Source organism: Mustelus asterias, chromosome 24 (assembly GCF_964213995.1).
Source record: "Mustelus asterias chromosome 24, sMusAst1.hap1.1, whole genome shotgun sequence".
Taxonomy (NCBI): Eukaryota; Metazoa; Chordata; class Chondrichthyes; order Carcharhiniformes; family Triakidae; genus Mustelus; species Mustelus asterias.
Window position 1 is genome coordinate 48,098,029 of NC_135824.1, and position 19,830 is coordinate 48,117,858.

The 19,830-nt window shown below is 44.2% G+C and overlaps 1 protein-coding gene across 2 annotated transcripts in view; it reads right to left on the minus strand.

Annotated features, from left to right (window-relative positions):
- LOC144511368 (ryanodine receptor 1-like) overlaps positions 1 to 19,830 on the minus strand; it is a 495,584-nt gene that overhangs the window by 79,843 nt on the left and 395,911 nt on the right. Inside the window, exons 81-83 of one of the 2 annotated variants that reach the window (XM_078241662.1) lie at positions 18,538 to 18,614; positions 15,291 to 15,364; positions 14,882 to 14,899 (exon numbers count right to left, since the gene is read on the minus strand). In XM_078241662.1, the coding sequence (XP_078097788.1) occupies positions 14,882 to 14,899; positions 15,291 to 15,364; positions 18,538 to 18,614 (169 nt within the window). The remainder of the gene's footprint in view (positions 1 to 14,881; positions 14,900 to 15,290; positions 15,365 to 18,537; positions 18,615 to 19,830) is intronic. The other variant, XM_078241663.1, reaches the window with a different exon arrangement.

Here is a 19,830-nt window from a genome sequence, read left to right on the forward strand (position 1 = left end):
CCCCACAACCCCATGTATCTACCCTGCTAATCCCCTTACACTAAGGGGCAATTTAGCATGGCCAGTCAACCTAACCTGCACATCTTTGGACTGTGGGAGGAAACCGGAGCACCCGGAGGAAACCCACGCAGACATGGGGAGAACGTGCAAACTCCACACAGTCACCCGAGGCCGGAATTGAACCCGGGTCTCTGGCGCTGTGAGGCAGCAGTGCTAACCACTGTGCCACCGTGCCGCCTTAATGGTTCCCATTTGCTGTCGTGATTTATGAGGTCATATAGCTGGTGATGCCGTTTCAACCTTATTATGTCCTTGGCTCCCTCACAGTGCATTGATTTCAAAATCTACAAAACCCTCAGTCACTTCAGTCCACGTTACCTCCACCAGTTCTAGATCCAGCTTACAAATTCCTCTCTACTCCTCTCTACCTGCTTATCTTTTGTTCCTCCGGTGATAGTCTTTGGCAGCGATGAGCTCAGGAATTTTCCCTGAACAAATATCTCTGGCTACATCTCTCCACCCTGAAGGAGATCTCAAAACCTCTCTTGTTGATCACTGCCTCCAGCTGACTTCTCCCAAGGCTCCTTAGGCAGCACCTTCCAGACCCACAACCATTACCATCTTAGAAGGACAAAAGCAGCAGATATCTGGGAACAATATGACCTGGGGATTCCCCTCCAAGTCACTCATCATCCTGACTAGAAAAGATATCGGCCGTTCCTTCACTGTCACTGGGGCAGTGTCCTGGAACTCCCTAGCAGCACTGTGGGTGTACCTACACCTCAGGGACTGCAGTGGTTGAAGGCGGCGGCTCACCATCACCACCTTCTCAAGGACAACTAGGGATGGGCAATAAATGTTGGTCTAGCCAGCGACGCCCACATCCCATAAATGAATTTAAAAGATTACTTTTTCTTGCCCATAATAATCTCCTGCGATTAGACATGAAGGAGAAACATTACTCTGCTGATGGTGAAACTATATGATGAACACTGACTGTTTAACTGGCTCTATCGCTGTTCTTTGTACATTAGTAACACCGATAATGTTAAGAAAATCACTTCAATAAGAAAATGCGATAAGAAAATTTGGGCAAAATTTTCAAATTTTGTTGAACTAACAATTTTTCCGGTTCATAGAAGTAAAAATAATGGATTGCTCACTTATAGCTCAATGGCCATCATATAACCCACACAAGCCATCAGGGAAATTAGAAGAGCATTCTTCTTTTCACCAGATGGACCAAAATCATTACACACTTCCTTCCTCACCAAAGGGGAATGCAACCTCCACAACCACCCGCAGTTTTTCTGACAGGAAGTGTTTAATACAAGGTTTGCAGGTCAAACTACTCAAGTCTTATTTTCCTGAAGACAGAACGACCTAATTAAAACGGTAGAAAAGTATTTTTCGAATTATTTTATTGTAAACGAAATGCAATATACACCCCAAGTCCCCGGAGTGGTCACTGCTCAAACCTGCACTGCTGGTACTACAGAGCTAGGAGTCTAACAACACCAGGTTAAAGTCCAACAGGTTTATTTGGTAGCAAACGCCACTAGCTTTCGGAGCGCTGCTCCTTCGTCAGGTGAGTGGGAGTTCTGTTCACAAACAGGGCATATAAAGACACAAACTGTGCTAATGCTCTCTCCACTCACATTGTCTGTACCTTTAAGACTTGATTAGCTGTAAAGACTCACATTCCAATCATTATTCTGTAAATTGAGTTTGTGTCTTTATATGCCCTGTTTGTGAACAGAACTCCCACTCACCTGACGAAGGAGCGGGGGGGGGGGGGGGGGGGGGTGTGTGTAGGAGATGTTAGGCAACGAGGTTCCCTATAAAATCCAGCCCTCTGTCTGAGGAGGTGCATAACAGAAAGCCTGCGAGTTCCAATGGTGATAGGGATGGGATGAGTGTGGTTCTTTAATGTGGAACAATGATTATCATATTATCCAATATGTATTTCTCTTTACTTCAGTTCATGCACTCCAACTTCCTCTAAAGTAACATCTCACCAGAAGGAAGGCAGAGCAATATGCCCTGTCCCAAACCACATATGAAGACTGTCTGCTCGATGTGGGTTACACCATTGGGTCACTCAACAGATATACATAAAAATAAACAATGGTTGGCCCATCATTGTAGCTGACATAGCAAAGTGTACTCTGCTAATACTGGGGAGATCAGCCCTGTTAATTAATCTGGAAAGATCAATGGATTCAGTCAACCATTGCATCAGGTTGTGTGTGGAAGAGAGTTGTTTCTGTAAAAGGTCAGTTTATTTCCATCCCCTCAATTGAAAGGCTCCAACTACATACTAAAGCTGGAACAAGTCATGTGTTTCATCCTGCGCTTCAAGCAATCTCTGTCAACAGTAACCACACAGACACTCCTGACACTAGAAACCTTTTATTTTGAAGGGAGTAGAATGTTAATTTGATTAGGGAGTTACACTCCCATTGAAGGCAAAAACCTGTGGCCAAGAGCTTTTCAAAGGCATTGTTTTATCATTACAGCAGAAGTTTTATTGGACATTCATTATGCGAACATACAGTCCCTTCTCGATCTCTGAGGTACTGGATGAAAAGAAGTGGTGACTTCCTTTAAAAGCAAGATCACCTCAGACAGAAATTTAGGGAGCAGATGAAAGGCACCAATTGTCTTCCCGAGCTATGTGATTCATGGATGAAAATATGGAACTCATCCATCTGGTTAGCTCTGTTATTATAAGGATTTAAGGAAAATTAAGGACAAGGAAAGGCTCATTGGCCCTTGTACCCAAGTTCGTCCATTATACTATTCACACTATGTTCTTAAAGACCTACTGCCTTGCCTGTAAATCATTTTCAAACACACAGTACTTTTTGAGCCCTTTGTCTGGTTAAACTTAATTTCATTAATTTAAATTAGGGGAGGTGATGGCCCAATGCTTTTATCACTGGACTATTAATCCAGAAACTCAGTTAATATTCTGGGGGAACCTGGGTTCGAATCCCACCACAGCAGATGGTGGAATTTGAATTTAATTTTTTAAAAATCTGGAATTAAGATTCTACTGGTGACCATGAAACCATTGTCGATTGTCAGAAAAAACCCATCTGGTTCATTAATGTCCTTTAGGGAAGGAAATCTACCGTCCTTACCCGGTCTGGCCTGCATGTGACTCCAGATCCACAGCAATGTGGTTGACTCTCAACTGCCCTTGGGCAACTAGGGATGGCCAATAAATGCTGGCCGAGCAAGCGTCTCCCATGTCCCATGAATGAATTTTTTTTTAAAATCGCACCTTCCAATCCTGCGTCCTATTCTGGGTTATCTGTACTATTTAACGTTTTTGAATATGATTGACTCCTTGCCTTTAACTATCTTTATCGACTTTATAGTTTCAGCGTCACCCTCCCTTTCATAGAGTCAGAGAGGTTTACAGCATGGAAACAGGCCCTTTGGCCCAACTTGTCCATGCCACCCTTTTTTTTAATGACTAAGCTAGTCCCAATTGTCTGCATTTAATAAGAACATAAGAACTAGGAGCAGGAATAGGCCATCTGGTCCCTCGAGCCTGCTCCGCCATTCAATAAGATCACGGCTGATCTTTTCGTGGACTCAGCTCCACTTACCCCCCACCGCTCACCATAGCCCTTAATTCCTTTACTGTTCAAAAATGTATCTATCCTTGCTTTAAAAACATTCAATGAGGTAGCCTCAACTGCTTCACTGGGCAGGGAATTCCACAGATTCACAACCCTTTGTGTGAAGAAGTTCCTCTTCAACTCAGTCCTAAATCTACTCCCCCTTATTTTGAGGCCATGCCCCCAGTTCGAGTTTCATCTGCCAGTGGAAACAACTTCCCTGCTTCTATCTTATCTATTGCCTTCATAATCTTATATGTTTCTATCAGATCTCCCCTCATTCTTTTGAATTCCAATGAGTATAGCCCCAGTCTACTCAGTCTCTCTTCATAAGCCAACCCTCTCAACTCCAGAATCAACTTAGTGAATCTCCTCTGCACCCACTCCAGTGCCAGTAAATCCTTTCTCAAGTAAGGAGACCAAAACTGTACACAGTACTCCAGGTGTGGCCTCACCAGCACCTTATACATTTGGCCCATATCCCTCAATAGCCATCTTACTCATATAACTGTCTAAACGCTTTTTAAAAGACAAAACTGTACCCGCCTCTACTACTACCTCTCGCAGCTTATTCCAGACACTCACCACCCTCTGTGTGAAAAAACTGCCCCTCTGGATCCTTTTGTATCTCTTCCCTCTCACCTTAAACCTATGTCCTCTAGTTTTAGGCTCCTCTACCTTTGGGAAAAGATATTGACTATCTAGCTGATCTATGCCCCTCATTATTTTATAGACCACTCCTAAGCGTTCTACGCTCCAGAGATAAAAGTCCCAGTCTATCCGGCCTCTCCTTATAACTCAAACCATCAAGTCCCGGTAGCATTCTAGTAAATCTTTTCTGCACTCTTTCTTTAATAGGGTGACCAGAACTGTACACAGCATTCCAAGTGTGGCCTTACCAATGTACTGTACAACTTCAACAAGACGTCCCGACTCCTATGTGGATTTACCTTACACAGGGACTCCAGTACTAGCATTCAGTACCTTCCCCAGTTCTTGTGTATATATATATATATATATACCACGTGGTGGCACAATAACTGAATACAGAAGAAACTGCAATCCGTTCCGTCTGATATAAAAACTTAATATATCAGAATCTGCGCCAGATCTGGGATGTTATTACTGTTGCACTAATTGAAAGTTAAAAAGCATCACCGAAATAAATTAATGACTATTACTCCCTGCTCCCTAAATTTTCCTTGTAACAATTCAGTTCTATTCACTTTATCCTGAAACAGCCAAAAAGTTTCAACTGAGCTCAATATTTTACATTTGAGTTGGTACACACCACCTGTAGACTCAATCTAACCAACAAATAGTTTCATCCACCAGTCCCCATCTTCTCAACCTTCTTGACCTCACAAAAATTATCCCAACTGGCTGGTTATAATTCCCAGGAGCCTGTGACAGATCCCTTAGTGAGAAGAGTAGATATGCTAAGGAGCAATGGAATATCAATACCAGAACACAGGAGAAGGCGGTGGCGTAGTGGTATTATCACCGGACTAGTAATCCAGAGACCCGGGGTAATGCTCTGGGGACCCGAGTTCGAATCCCACCAAGGCAGGTGGTGAAATTTGAAATTAATAAAAATCTGGAATTGAAAGTCTAATGATGACCATGAAACTGTTGTTGATTGTTGTAAAAACCTAACTGGTTCACTAACGTCCTTTAGGGAAGGAATCTTACCTGGCCTGGCCTACATGTTTAATGCCCTCAGGGATGGGCAATAAACGCTGGCCTGGCCAGCGGCGCCCACATCCCATCAACAAATAAAAATACCACCTGTAGACTCAATAATCTAACCAGCAAATAGATACATCCACCAGCCCCGACCCCCCTCAACCTCTTGATTTCACAGCTTGCCTCTAAATTCCCAGCAGCCAGTGACAGATTCCTGAGTGGGAAGAGTAGATGTGCGGATGAAGAGTGGGTCAATGTTGGAACACAGGAGAATCACGCTGACAAGTATTATTGGGCGGGGAAAGGTGGAAAATCAGTAAAATCATTGGGAGCCATGTGGGATTGCCACCAAGGAACTTTAACTTTGGCAGGACCAGAGGCGGACAGACAATGCCCATTTAATGGCGGTCAACATTTTGCTAATAGCAGATGACCCACCCATCCATGTGAGGAGGCCACCACTTAAATGGAGGTGGCCTCCCAGCAGCAGGCAAGGGGATATGGTTTTATAAAGCAAAGAAGGGATGGTGGGCAGTAAGGCATCCCTTGGGCGGCACGGTAGCACAGTGGTTAGCACTGCTGCTTCACAGCTGCAGGGACCTGGGTTCGATTCCCAGCCTGGGTCACTGTCTGTGTGGAGTTTGTACATTCTCCCCGTGTCTGCGTGGGTTTCCTCCGGGTGCTCCGGTTTCCTCCCACAGTCCAAAGATGTGCGGATTAGGTTGATTGGCCATGCTAAAATTGCTCCTAAGTGTCCTGAGATGTGTAGGTTAGAGGGATTAGCGGGTAAATATGTAGGGATCTGGGGGTAGGGCCTGGGTGGGATTGTGGTCGGTGCAGACTCGATGGGCCTCTTTCTGCACTGTAGGGTTTCTAAGGTTTCTATGATTCCCCCTTCGGCCTTAGCAATTTCCCTGGAACGTCTTCTCCTCAAGCACTTGGTCCTGTATTGATTTTTAAAAACATTTTTTGCCCACCATCTGTAACCTGTAGGGCCTGTCCCAGCTGTCAGCCCTTTTGGTAAAATTCACACCATATTTATTAATGTAAAAAGACTGCTTTATAATTGTATATTGCGCTGGGTTTGGTGCGACATTTTGATGTCAAACAGGTAAGACATTCATTTGGCAAGAGCTGGTATATAAGGAAGAGGGCAAGGAAGTGAGAAAGAGGGTGGAATTGTCCAGGGTTAGAGCTATTTGAGGATTGACTGCATTGTTATTTCCAATCTTGGCAATTGCGGGTAACTTTACTGTGTGCATTTGCAACGTACAGGTGGACTTTGCTGCATTGGAAAGGCCACAGGTAGTTTGTGATCATCTTTTTTGAAGTCTTGGCTATTTGTGGATTGTTTTGGGTTAGGTACAAGACCATAAGAAATAGGAACAGGAGTAGGCCATTCAGCCCCTCGAGCCGGTTCTGCCATTCAATAGGATCATGGCTGATCCGACACATTCCTCACGTCCACTTTCCTGCCCTTTCACTGTAAGCCTTTATTCCCTTACTGATCAAAAATCTATCAATCTCAGCCTTAAATATACACAAGGACTCTGCTCCACAACTCTCTGTGGCAAGGAGTTCCAAACACTCAACTCTGAGAGAAGAAATTCCTTGTCATCTCAGTCTTAAATTGGTGTCCCTTTATTCTGAGACTATGCTTTTTGGTCCTGGACTCTCCCACGAGGGGAAACATCCTCTCAGCAATTCAAGCCCCTTAAGAATCTGATATGCTTCAATGAGATCACCTCTCATTCTTGTAAATTCCCATGGGTCCCAACCTGTTTAACCTTTCCTCATTAAGACAATCCCTCCATCCCCGGGATCATCCTAATGAACTTTCTCTGAACTCCCTCCAATGAAATAATACCTTTCCTTAAATAAGGGGACCAAAACTGCTCACAGTGCTCCATGGGTGTTTGCAAAGCAAAAATATCAGTGTACAGCGACCATTGCAGATATTAAGGGTTGGTGAACTGAGATTCCTGAGGCGATTTAGAAACCTGCTGCACGTTTGAATATAGTCTATCAGTGTCATCACATCACACACTTCACTGTATTTATGTTGTTTCTATAGCAGCTGTGTGCCAAATAGAATTCACAACCTGGGGCTGCAAAAAAGTAGCTGAACTAACTGGCACCTTGCCAAGTTCCTTCTTTCGACCCATTATTTGGCACAGTGGATGTTTGAGTGCTTATTCCTGCAGGCAATTGTTGGAGATAAACTTCAATTTTAGCAGGGCCATGAAATGTAACATAGCAGTCCAGCTGTCCATTTTACACTTTGCCTAATCTTCAGCGGAATGGAAAATCAAGCATGGGGCGGGATTTTCCAGCCGCGCTCGCCCCAAGACTGGAAAATCCTGCCCGAGGTCAACGGACCTTTGCACTCCACCCCCCCGCCCCTCCCCTACGATTTCTGTGGTGGGCGGGACGGGAAAATTTCGCCCATGGAGTCTACCAACAGGCGGCTGATCCCTTTCTGTCCATTTCACGCCCTGGCCAAGAGAAGAATTTCACCCCATTCCGATATCTCAAAGCAGAAATTAATCGTGTACCATGCGGCACATCAAAATGACCATCAATAAGCGCAAGAATCCGATATGCTGCAATGAGATCACCTCTCATTCTTCTAAATTCCAATGAGTAGAGTCCCAACCTGTTTAACCTTTCCTCATAAGACAACCCCTCCATCCCAGGGATCATCCTAGTGAACTTTCTCTGAACTGCCTCTGATTAAATAATACCTTTTCTTAAATAAGGGGACCAAAACTGCTCACAGTACTCCATGTGTGTGTGCAAAACAAAAATATTCAGTGTACAGCGACCATTGCAGATACTAGTGGTCTTTTACCCCTTTCCTAATAATTACCGCGTTCACAACACGGCATTGCGGAGTCTGGGCTCACAACTTCTTGGGGGACTGGTTCAGTACAGTAACCGCCACAATAATCCTCTGCTCAAAGTGGATCAGCAATATCAGACAGCTAACTGTCAGAGGTAATGAATGAGTGATTCTACTTCCCCCAATTGCGAGCTACCACTTGAAAATATATTAATCTGACAGCAGCACAGATGTTCTTCAGTGGAAGGCAAAGCTACCAGATACAGCAGAAAAAAAAGCAAGCGCAACAATTTTTTTTCTGCCACTAAAACATTTGACTGCCATCATGCCAATGATATGATGAGTTCACTTTCTTCTGATACAAAAGCAGCTTTTAGAAGGCGTACTAAAGGCTAAGTTCCGATCTGCAGTTGGCTTAGTTTTTTAAAAATGGAGGAAATGCCAGGGTTATTATGCGTAAAAAGAGGGCTATAACCCTTTTCTGCCTTCCATCAGGCAACCCCTTTTGTTTTGTACAAAGCAATGAGATAAACATAGCAGATGCGCCGAATGCCATGAACACTACATTTGCACTAGCTGCTAGAATTGAAGCCTCCTCCTTGGGTGAAAATTTAGCCCACTGTTCTTCAACAGTATTAAATGGGAGAAAAAAAAACGACAGTGACTCGACGTAAATGGGGATGAATTAGTTACAGACAGTAGTAATCATGATTTTATGAGGTAAAGCTACTCAATGGGGAATGGATAAGTAGATGAGTGAGAGTTCCAAATGTAAAAAAAACACACAATGCAGCAATCCTTTTACTGGCAATGCTCATCAACATACCAGAACCGTTTTGTTTGCCTTCTGAAAAATAGATTAACCAATAGGAGTGGTTAAACATAATTAACTACTGTACGTTTAGTACTCATCAAATCATTTAAAAGTTACCGCCTTCGCACAAATGCTTTAAAAATAACTCGACTGTTAATTTTAAGGCGTACACACAATTTCTTCGCCGATGTTATATAAGCAACTCACACGAGAAACTCTCACCTGGCAATGCACTGGATCTGGACATATTCAAGATTATATATATATATATTTTTTTTTAAATGTACCAAGCAAAATCAGAAACGCATTCATTCAAAGTATTATTAAACATGCAGTGCAGATCATAGTTAACCAAAAAAGCAACTGTTTGATCAAAACAATGAGGTGGCGATTTAAAAAGATTAAATCAATAATCCTCTTTAAAATTGTTTCTTCTGGATGTCATTTTAGTTTCGAAATTTGGTTTAATCTTTTTATGTCACGTCATCCTGCATTGCTTTCCAGAGATTCGGCACTTGACTCCTTCATTAATTTGAGAAAAGTGTTCCAGAAATCTTGGTTCTGTTGTTTTTTTTTCCCCCATAAAAAGCAAACGTGTTATTTTAAAAACTACTGGAAAGTCCTTGTGAATCGGGAAGCTAGACGGCCATTCTCTTGAAGTTACTTGGGTTATTGTTAAGCTGATTGTACGAAGGTGGTGCACAGGCATCTGTCGTGACATCCTGAAACTCCCGCCCAGACCAGAACCCTAAATGCCATTTCAAACTTGGCTTTCTGAGGCCCTGCAATTGGCCTCAGTGCCAGGAAGACGGAGTGGGGAGGGAGGGGTAGCGGTGGTGGGCAAGGGAAGGGGAAAAATCAGCCAGTGTTATCCAATCCGGGTCACTGTTCAGTCATGCATGGCTACGAATGCAATTGTGGGACATTGGGTGGAATTATCCAGCCCCAGAGTGGCAGGTTTTCTCCACGGCGAAAGTGACTTGCTTTCGGCTGCCGACGAGATCAAAAGGCAATGGCAACTTACATTCCTCGTCCATGCCTGCTCTGGGTCAACTTTGACTGAACTGGTAGATTCAGCTGGCAGGAAGAGCTGGAGGATTCTGCCCATGAGTGAGTTTAATGTTGGGCTTGATTCTAACATCAGTCAAATAACTTGTTGGTAGGCGATAATAGTGGTATTAAGCCTACTTGTCACACTAATAAATAAACTTTAAAACTTAGACTATTAATCCAGAAATCCAGCTAATGTTCTGGGGACCCGGGTTTGAATCCCGCCATGGCGGGACGGCGGAATTTGAATTCAATAAAAAAATTAAGAATCTACTGATGACGATGAAACCATTGTCGATTGTTGGAGAAACCCATCTGGGTCACTAATGTCCCTTTAGGGAAAGAAATCTGCCGTCCTTACCCGGTCTGGCCTACATGTGACTCCAGAACCACAGCAATGTGGTTGACTCTCAACTGCCCTCCAGGGACAACTAAGGATGGCAATAAATGCTGGCCAGCTAGCAACGCCCAGATCCCACGAATGAATTTAAAAAAAAATCAGACTCTGATAAAAGGTAGGGATATGTTCGGCACAACTTGTGGGGCCGAAGGGCCTGTTTTTGTGTTGTAGTTTTCTATGTTTCTATATATGGGAAGGTAAAGTGGGGCGGGGGGAGGTGGCGGGGGGGGGGGGGGGGGCAAACAGCATGGATGTCCTACTGATTTCAACAGCAAGACGTCATTTATCAACATATTAAATTCTGTTTCCTACTTGACAGCCATACAGAAGTGCCAGCAGTAGGTAGATGCACCATTTGCAGCTCTTCAGGTACTGAAGCAGTCCACGTCCATATGCAGCAAGACCTGGGGCAATATCCAGGCTTGGGCTGATAAGTGTTAAGTAACATTTGTGCCACACAATTGCCAGGCAATGACCATCTTCAACAAGAGAGAATCTAACTAGATCTCCATGAAATTCAATGGTATTGCTATCGCCGAATCCCAACAATTAATGTCCTGGGGTTACCACTGCCTAGGAACCAAACTGCACCAGCCATATAAATACTGTGGCTGCAAGAGCAGGTCAGATGCTTGGAATTCTGTGGGTGTGTGACTCACCTCCTGACTCCCAAAGCTTGTCCACCATCCACAAGGCACAAGTCCTTGATTATGCTGGCTGCTTTTCTGAGGCAGAAGGAAGTGTAGACCGGGTCAATGGATGGGAGGTTGGTTTGCGTGATGGACTGGGCTACGTTCACAACTCTTTATTTATCCTTTATTTTTGGTATCAAAGAACTTGTAGGATGCCTGCCACGCTCTCCTGTCCACTCCAAAAGGCATTCTTTTCCAAATTGTCAGGCTATTATTTTCAATCTAAACTAAAAACGTATTCACTGCTTCTGCATAAGTGTATTGTTTGTAAAATAAAAGAAGTTTCTGTTAAGTATATACTCGATAAAAGATAAAACCAGTCCAAGACTGGTTAAAATATCTTCAGAACCTCAGGTGACTGACTCTGTGGATTTTGCATGTTCTCCCCGTGTCTGTGTGGGTTTCCTCCCACATTCTGAAAGGTGTGCTGGTTAGGTGGATTGGCCCTTCATGCCCCGAGATGTTTAGGTTAGAATAATAGCCATGGTAAATGTGGGGGGTGACAGGGATAGGGCAGGAGAGAAGGCCTTAGTAAGACACTTTGTCAGAGAGTCGGTGCAGACTCAATGGGCCAAATGGCCTCCTTCTGCACTGTGGGAATTCTATGATTCTAAGTCAGGATGTGATGGAATACTCTCCACTTGCCTTGATGAATGCAGCTCCAACAACACTCAAGGAGTTTGACACCATCCAGGACAAATTAGCCTGTTTGATTGATACCTCATCCACCATCTTCAACATTAGCTTCCTCCATCACTGACGCACAGTAGCAGCAGTGTGTACCATTTACAAGATGCACTACAGCAACTCAGCAAGGCTCCTTCGACAGCACCTTCCAAATTGCAACTTCTACCACCTGGAAGGATAAGAGCAGCAGATGCCAACTACAACCTGCAAGTTCCCCCTCCAAGTCATACACCATCCCGACTTGGAACTATACTGCCATTCCTTCATGGCTGCTGGGTCAAAAGACTGGAACTTTCTCCCTAATAGCCTTGTGGTTGTTCCTACATTATGTGGATTTCAGCAGTTTAAGAAGGTGGTTCACCACCCTTCCCAAGGGAAAATAAGGATGGGGCAATAGATGCTAGCCCAGCCAGCAAAGCCCACACCCTATGAAAAAAAACAAATAAAAGGGAAGTTTGGATTTGCTGGGATGGATTCAGAGTCTTACCTTGTGACTAAATTTAACCCTCTTGATCCACTCCTCCTAGGAGCAGTGTAATAGCAACTATAAGAATAATCAGGGACATTTAGTAACCTATTCATTTAGACACCAATGGAATCCCTACAGTACAGAAGGGGGCCAATTGGCCCATGGATCCTGTACCGACGACAATCCCACCCAGGCCCTATCCCCCATGTATTTACCCTGCTAATCCCCATGACACTAAGGGGCAATTTAGCATGGCCAATCAACCTAACCTACACATCTTTGGAGTATGGGAAGAAACTAGCGCAAACCCATGGAGACACAGGAAGAACGTTCAATATCCACACAGAGAGTGGCCAAAGGCTGGAATTGAACCCAGTTCCCTGGCGCTGTGAGGCAGCAGTGCTAACCACTGTGCCACAAATGCCAAGTTAAAGAGGTGTGTGGAGAAGGGAGTGGGAGTGGGGGGGGAGGTGTAAGGGCTGGAATCTCAGAAATGAGAAGTTAACGGAAGAACGGGATTGAAATGTGTGGACATGATTACTGGCCGTGAGAGTACGTAAGCCGCCCACCACTTCTCCCAACCTGCCTCCCAATTTTTGAAATTCTAACCTGGGGTGTTTAAAATTAGCCCCAATTTGATTTTTTTTTAAAGTATGAGGTATTAGTTAAAATTTAATGTTGCAACTGCAATAGAGTGTACTCTGCCCTGAAGTACAAGATGCACACCTTTTGCATTGTACTATAAATAGATGGCCCTTCATAAAAACTATAAGATTTAGGAGCAGAATTAGGCCATTCGGCTTATTGAGTCTGCTCCACCATTCGATCATGTCTGATAAGTTTCTCAACCCCATTCTCCTGCCTTTTCCCCGTAACCTTTGATCCCCTTCACCTGAATATTCCATGGGGAGAATGGATGTTCTATGTTGGAAGGAATAGCAAAATCAGAGCATCAGTCAACCCAGACTACCTCAAACAGATCCAAGAATAAGGGTATTGGGACCTCTATATGGACTTTAGTAAAGCGTTTGACAAAGTCCCTCATGGTAGGCTGGTGAAAAAGGTTGGATCTCATGGGATAAAGGGGGAGGTGGCTAGATGGATGGAGAACTGGCTTGGTCACAGAAGACAGAGGGTGGTAGTGGAAGGGTGTTTTTCCGGCTGGATGCCCGTGACTAGTGGTGTTCCGCAGGGCTCTGTATTGGGACCTCTGCTGTTTGTGATTTATATAAACGATCTGGAAGAAGGTGTAACTGGGGTGATCAGTAAGTTTGCGGATGACACAAAATTGGCAGGACTTGCAGATAGTGAGGAGCATTGTCAGAAGCTACAGAAGGATATAGATAGGCTGGAAATTTGGGCAAAGAAATGGCAGATGGAGTTCAATCCTGATAAATGCGAAGTGATGCATTTTGGTAGAAATAATGTAGGGAGGAGCTATGCGATAAATGGCAGAACCATAAAGGGTGTAGATACGCAGAGGGACCTGGGTGTGCAAGTCCACAGATCCTTGAAGGTGACGTCACAGGTGGAGAAGGTGGTGAAGAAGGCATATAGCATGCTTGCCTTTATAGGACAGGGCATAGAGTATAAAAGTTGGGGTCTGATGTTGCAGATGTATAGAATGTTGGTTCGGCCGCATTTGGAATACTGCATCCAGTTCTGGTCGCCACACTACCAGAAAGACGTGGAGGCTTTGGAGAGAGTACAGAGGAGGTTTACCAGGATGTTGCCTGGTATGGAGGGGCTTAGTTATGAGGAGAGATTGGGTAAACTGGGGTTGTTCTCCCTGGAAAGACGGAGGATGAGGGGAGACTTAATAGAGGTGTATAAAATTATGAAAGGCATAGATAGAGTGAACAGTGGGAAGTTTTTCCCCAGGTCGGTGGTGACGTTCACGAGGGGTCATAGGTTCAAGGTGAAGGGGGGTGGGGTTTAACACAGATATCAGAAGGACATATTTTACACAGAGCGTGGTGGGGGCCTGGAATGCGCTGCCAGGCAAGGCGGACACACTGGGAACGTTTAAGACTTATCTAGATAGCCACATGAATGGAGTGGGAATGGAGGGATACAAAAGAATGGTCTAGTTTGGACCAGGGAGCGGCACGGGCTTGGAGGGCCGAAGGGCCTGTTCCTGTGCTGTATTGTTTTTTGGTGCCTGACTGCCCTTTCTGCTGGAGAATGACTTGTCTCACCAACAGGAGGGAAAACTTAAAAAAAGGGAGGGGGGGGAAGTCTAGCTTGGATTAATTCAAACCCAGTTTCTCAATGAGTTATTGAAAAACAACTGTTATTCCCAAAAGAATGGTCTCTTCATAATTTTGTGCCGCAGGCACTGCGCTGCAAAGCGGCTTGGGACGGGGTTGGGGTTTTAATCCCTTGTTCCTACTGGGTCACTTTTCATCAGATTCAGAAGCCGCAAATTGGCACTGAGCTAGAGGCTCCTCAAATCTCAGTAATGGCACCTCACCAGGTCTGCACTGCATACATTTACTCAGCAAATGGCCGGGGGAGAAGGGATCAGATGCTGCTTTGTTGGTTTTGACCTGCACAAAAGATCACGTGAGGGGGGAAACAAGAAAATAAAAACCTAAACAATTATTTACCACTTTCACGTTTGATGACTGTGGACCGGAGAAAAGCGAAAAAGGAAGGACGAAAAATGAGTAAAAAAATCAAACAGAAAGACAATCAATCAGTAAATACTATTGAAATAAAAGCAACTGAATTATAAACTAGAATATACCGGTTAACCGATCGACAAAGTTAGAGGAACTAAACGAACAAAACTCAATAAAGCAAGTGACGAAAATTAAAGTAAAATATATTAGGATGTGGGTACAAGTGATGATTCAAGATTCCCTGCTACACCAATGCTTTAACACAACTCCAATGAGAATGTTGAAATTATTTGCTGAGGAATTATAGTTCCACGGGTATAATTTTGTGGTTTCCACATTTCAGATTTTTCTCAACTCACTTATTAGTCCTGAGCCATAATACACAGCTACTTACTTGTTCCATCTTCTGTGACCATGCCCAAGCCTTCAGCCTTGTTCTGTCTTTCAAAAGCATTGAGATCCAGAACACTGCGAGCAAATAAATTCCACAGCCAATTAGACGTAGAACTTAAAAGTTAACAATTTCTTGTTTACCCGACGTTTCAACATATCAAAGTCTAACGGGATGGCAAAGCACTTTGAAGATTTCATTATTTCGTCGTTCCTGCTCGTGACCTGGCCTTGCCCTCTGCTATTGCAGTTTTTCTACTCATCGCAGTATAAGCAAGAGGCATAAAAACAGAACAAAGAAAAGTACAGCAAAGGAACAGGTCCTTCGGCCCTCCAAGCCTGTGCCGATCATGATGCATTAACTAAACTAAAAGAAAGCCTTCCGGCCTTATTCAGTCCATATTTCTCTATTCCCTCCCTACTCATGTACCCATCCAGAAGCCTCTTAAATGTTGCTAATGCGCCAGCTTCCACCACCTCCTCTGGCAGCACGTTCCAGGCACCCACCACACTCTGCGTGAAAAACTTCCCCCGCACATCTCCCTTAAACTTTCCCCCCTCTCACCTTGAACCTGTGCCCCCTTGTAATTGACACTTCCACCCTGGAGAAAAAGCCTCTGACTCTCCAACCTGCCTGTGCCTCTCATAATTTTGTAGATCTTCATCAGGTCTCCCCTCAGCCTCTGTCTTTCCAGTGAAAACAATCCTAGTTTATTTAACCTCTCCTCATAGCCAACGCCCTTGAGACCAGGCAACATCCTGGGGAACCTTCTTGGCACCTATATAGTTTCAGATTAATATCTGAATCAGAGGATGATACCGGCTATGGGGGGGGGGGGGAAGGAGGAGAGAGAGCCCGGGGTCGTGGAGTCGGTCTTCAGTTGGTTTAGCTAAGAGCAAGCACAGACATAAGCAATGTTCCCCGTGGATGTGCAGAAACCTGGAAGTTCCTTTGTAGACAGCACATAAGTGGGTTCCTTTGAGATATCGTACATGCAAAGCTGCGTGAATAAACCTAACAGGCCTGTTCACTTGAATAAAATCACTTGGCACATTCCAACGAAGAAATGAGAAGTGAATGCTGTGTTGAAAACACTACAAAGGTTTATTTTATTTGTTAGTCACAAGTAGGCTTACATTAACACTGCAATGAATTTATTGTGAAAATTCTAGTCGCCACACTCTGGCGCCTGTTTGGGTACACTGAGGGAGAATTTAGCATGGCCAATGCACCTAACCAGGAAACCCGGAGAGAATGTGCAAACTCTGCACAGACAGTGACCCAAACAGGGAATCGAACCCTGTTCCCTGGCACTGTGAGGCAGCAGTGCTAACCACCGTGCCGCCCTGCTAGAATGCATAGTTAATAAGTGCCAGTGAAACCAATCCTTGTATCTACAGGTACATGACGAGATTGGCGGTGTGTATTAATGATGTTCATATTGTAGCAATTGTTGCTGAATATGTCAAAACTGCCTAACAACATTTCCGAGAGGGAAGGAACGCACGCTTGTTAGTCTTCATGTCCCTGCTCAACATAATGATGGGTGACAGTACGGAGAAGCTTACTATTTCTACAGCGCACAAACAGACATGCCCAAGCTCTTATTGATTAGCAAGAATAGCACTCATCAGATGTGATTCAAATCACACCCAGCATGGTGCTCATTACATAACACTACAGTCATAGAATGAGTGGGACGATTGCCGAGGCAAATCAAAACCTACTGTAGGATACACTGATAGAATTATTTCCTATAGTTAAAATTCTGGCTAGGAATTCATGGCATTCTGAATATCTGTCCTGGCAACATACAAGCGTATGTGAAGTACTTATCTCTTTATTTTGCTGTGTACACTGTGAATAAAAATTATACATTAGTGTTAAATGCAAGAGCAGTTTTGCGCTGATCTTAATTATTTCTTCCTCACATTACTACTGCACTTTGCTGATACTCGGACTTACTCCTTCTCCCATTTCTCACAGTTACACAATGTGAAAAAGGACTTATTTATTTTTATTTATTCACAAGTAGGCCTACATTAACACTGCAATGAAAAATCTCCTGGTCGCCACACTCCGGCGCCTGTTCGGGTACACTAAGGGAGAATTTATCATGACCAATGCACCCTAACCAACACGTCTTACAGACTGTGGGAGGGAACCGGAGCATCTGGAGGAAACCCTTGCCAGTTTGAGTCTACAAGGGTAATTTTAACTCCATGTTGCTCGTGTGTTAACGTTGGTTGAGAAGGAAGATTGCTTTATAATCTCAAACCCAAGCCAATCAGGGTTGAAAAGAGGCAGAATAGGGGCTAAACAGCCAACCAGCTCCCTGGAGGTGGGTTCTTCATTTAAATGAGGTGGGCCCCTCACACTTACAGTTTTGCCGGGTTTCTCAGGCCTGGGGAAAGCTGGCAACTCAAGGGAGGAGAGGACAGCTTTGAGAAATACATAAGAGCCTTTACAGCACTGCTTGTGGATCGGAAGCAGCCACCTACCAAGCTACCTTCTTCCCTGCCATCCAAAGACATCTTACCACAACTGAATCAGGGAATCAAATGCTTCCCTCCCACAGGGCCAGGACCCTATTTCCACATTCCCTTCTCATGTCGCAGCAAGTTTGCAATCTTCCCCCTCCGGCCTCCTCGGCCCACAGTGAAGCAACCGGAAAATTCTGTCAGGCTCTATCAATCGATATTAATAAACCATGTGTCCCATTAATTGGCTAGACGTCACTTGTGGGCGGGGTAGCTCTTCTGACCCCGATCCTGCTTCGGAAAAATGACAAACTGGAACGCTAGATGACGCTGTGAATTTTCACACCCACTCACCTCTGTACTCACCCCCATATGGGGCAAAACCTCAGCTCAATGAAAACTCCAAAAACCTATAATAAATCTGCTTTGACCCCTTTCTGTTCCAGTGGGAATAGTCATATCTCAAATCTCCCCTAATAAATTTCCTTATCTGGCACCTTTTATAACATAACGACATGATATTATCTCAGCAGAACTCTATCTTTTGAGGGCGTAACAAAAATGGCAAAATGAGAGCGACCCCACCTGAACCTATTGATTGGGCATTAGTTTGGTCAGTGACTTATGCCGCTAATGGTTTGACCAAATTGACAACCTTGAGTACAGAACATTCTTGTACGCTGGAGATAAAATTGAAAGCTCGCTACATTATAATGCGCACCCAGTATCCCATGCAATATCACAGAAATTAACCCCAGAAACCCACTCACCTGCAGGTTTGCATGAGAGCTTGCACACTTTGGAAGAAACCAATGTCCCTTTTCTCTTTCAGGTAGTCCAGCATTTTCTAAACAAACAGTACAACACTTTAATGTTTTTAATTCTTAGTGTGTGCACAAATTTTTTATGCAACTCAGGAGGCATGGTTAGTAAGTTTGCAGATGACACCAAGATTGGTAGCATAGTGGACAGTGAAGGAGGTATCTAGGATTGCAACGGGATCTTGATCAATTGGGCCAGTGAACTGACGAATGGAGCAGATGGAGTTTAATTTAGATAAATGTGAGGCGATGCATTTTGGTAGATTGAGTCAGGGCAGGACTTACTCAGTTAATGGTAGGGCGTTGGGGAGAGTTTTAGAATAGAGAGATCTAGGAGTACAGTTTCATAGCTTAAGGCCACACTTGGAATATTGTGTACAGTTCTGGTCACCCTATCATAGAAAGGATATTATTAAACTAGAAAATGCAGAAAAGATTTACGAGGATGCTATTGGGATTTGATGGTTTGAGTTATAAGGAGAGGTTGGATAGACTGGGACTTTTTTCCCTGAAGCGTAGAAGCTTAGGGGTGGTCTTATAGAGGTCGATAAAATAATGAGGGGCATAGATAAGGTAGATACTCAACATCTTTTCCCAAAGGCAGGGGAGGCTAAAACTAGAGGGCATAGGTTTAAGGTAGAGGGGAGAGATACAAAAGGGTCCAGAGGGGCAATTGTTTCACACAGAGGGTGGTGAGTGTCTGGAATGAGCTGCCCGAGGCAGTAGTAGAGGTGGGTACAATTTTGTCTTTTAAAAAGCATTTAGACAGTTACCTGGGTAAGATGGGTATACAGGGATATGGGCCAAACACGGGCAATTGGGACTAGCTGAGTGGTTAAAAACTGGGCAGCATGGACAAGTTGGGCCGAAGGGCCTGTTTCCATGTTGTAAACCTCTCTGGCTCTATAACTCGTACCACAATGTAACTGCTGGGTTGGAAACACATTTCCGGAATAAAATACAATTAGCAACAATACAGTGGACAATTATATAGTTCCCTGGTTATCTTAATTTTTTTTAATTCATGGGACATGCTGGCTGGCCGGCATTTATTGCCCATCCCTAGTTGGCCTTGAAACTAAGTGCCTTACTAGGCTATTTCAGAGGGCAGTTGAGGGTCAACCACGTTGCTGTGGCTCTGGAGTCACACGTAGGCCAGACCGGGTAAGGACGACAGATTTCCTTCCCTAAAGAACCAGATGGGTATTCCGACAATCAAGTAGATTCATCAGTAGATTCTTA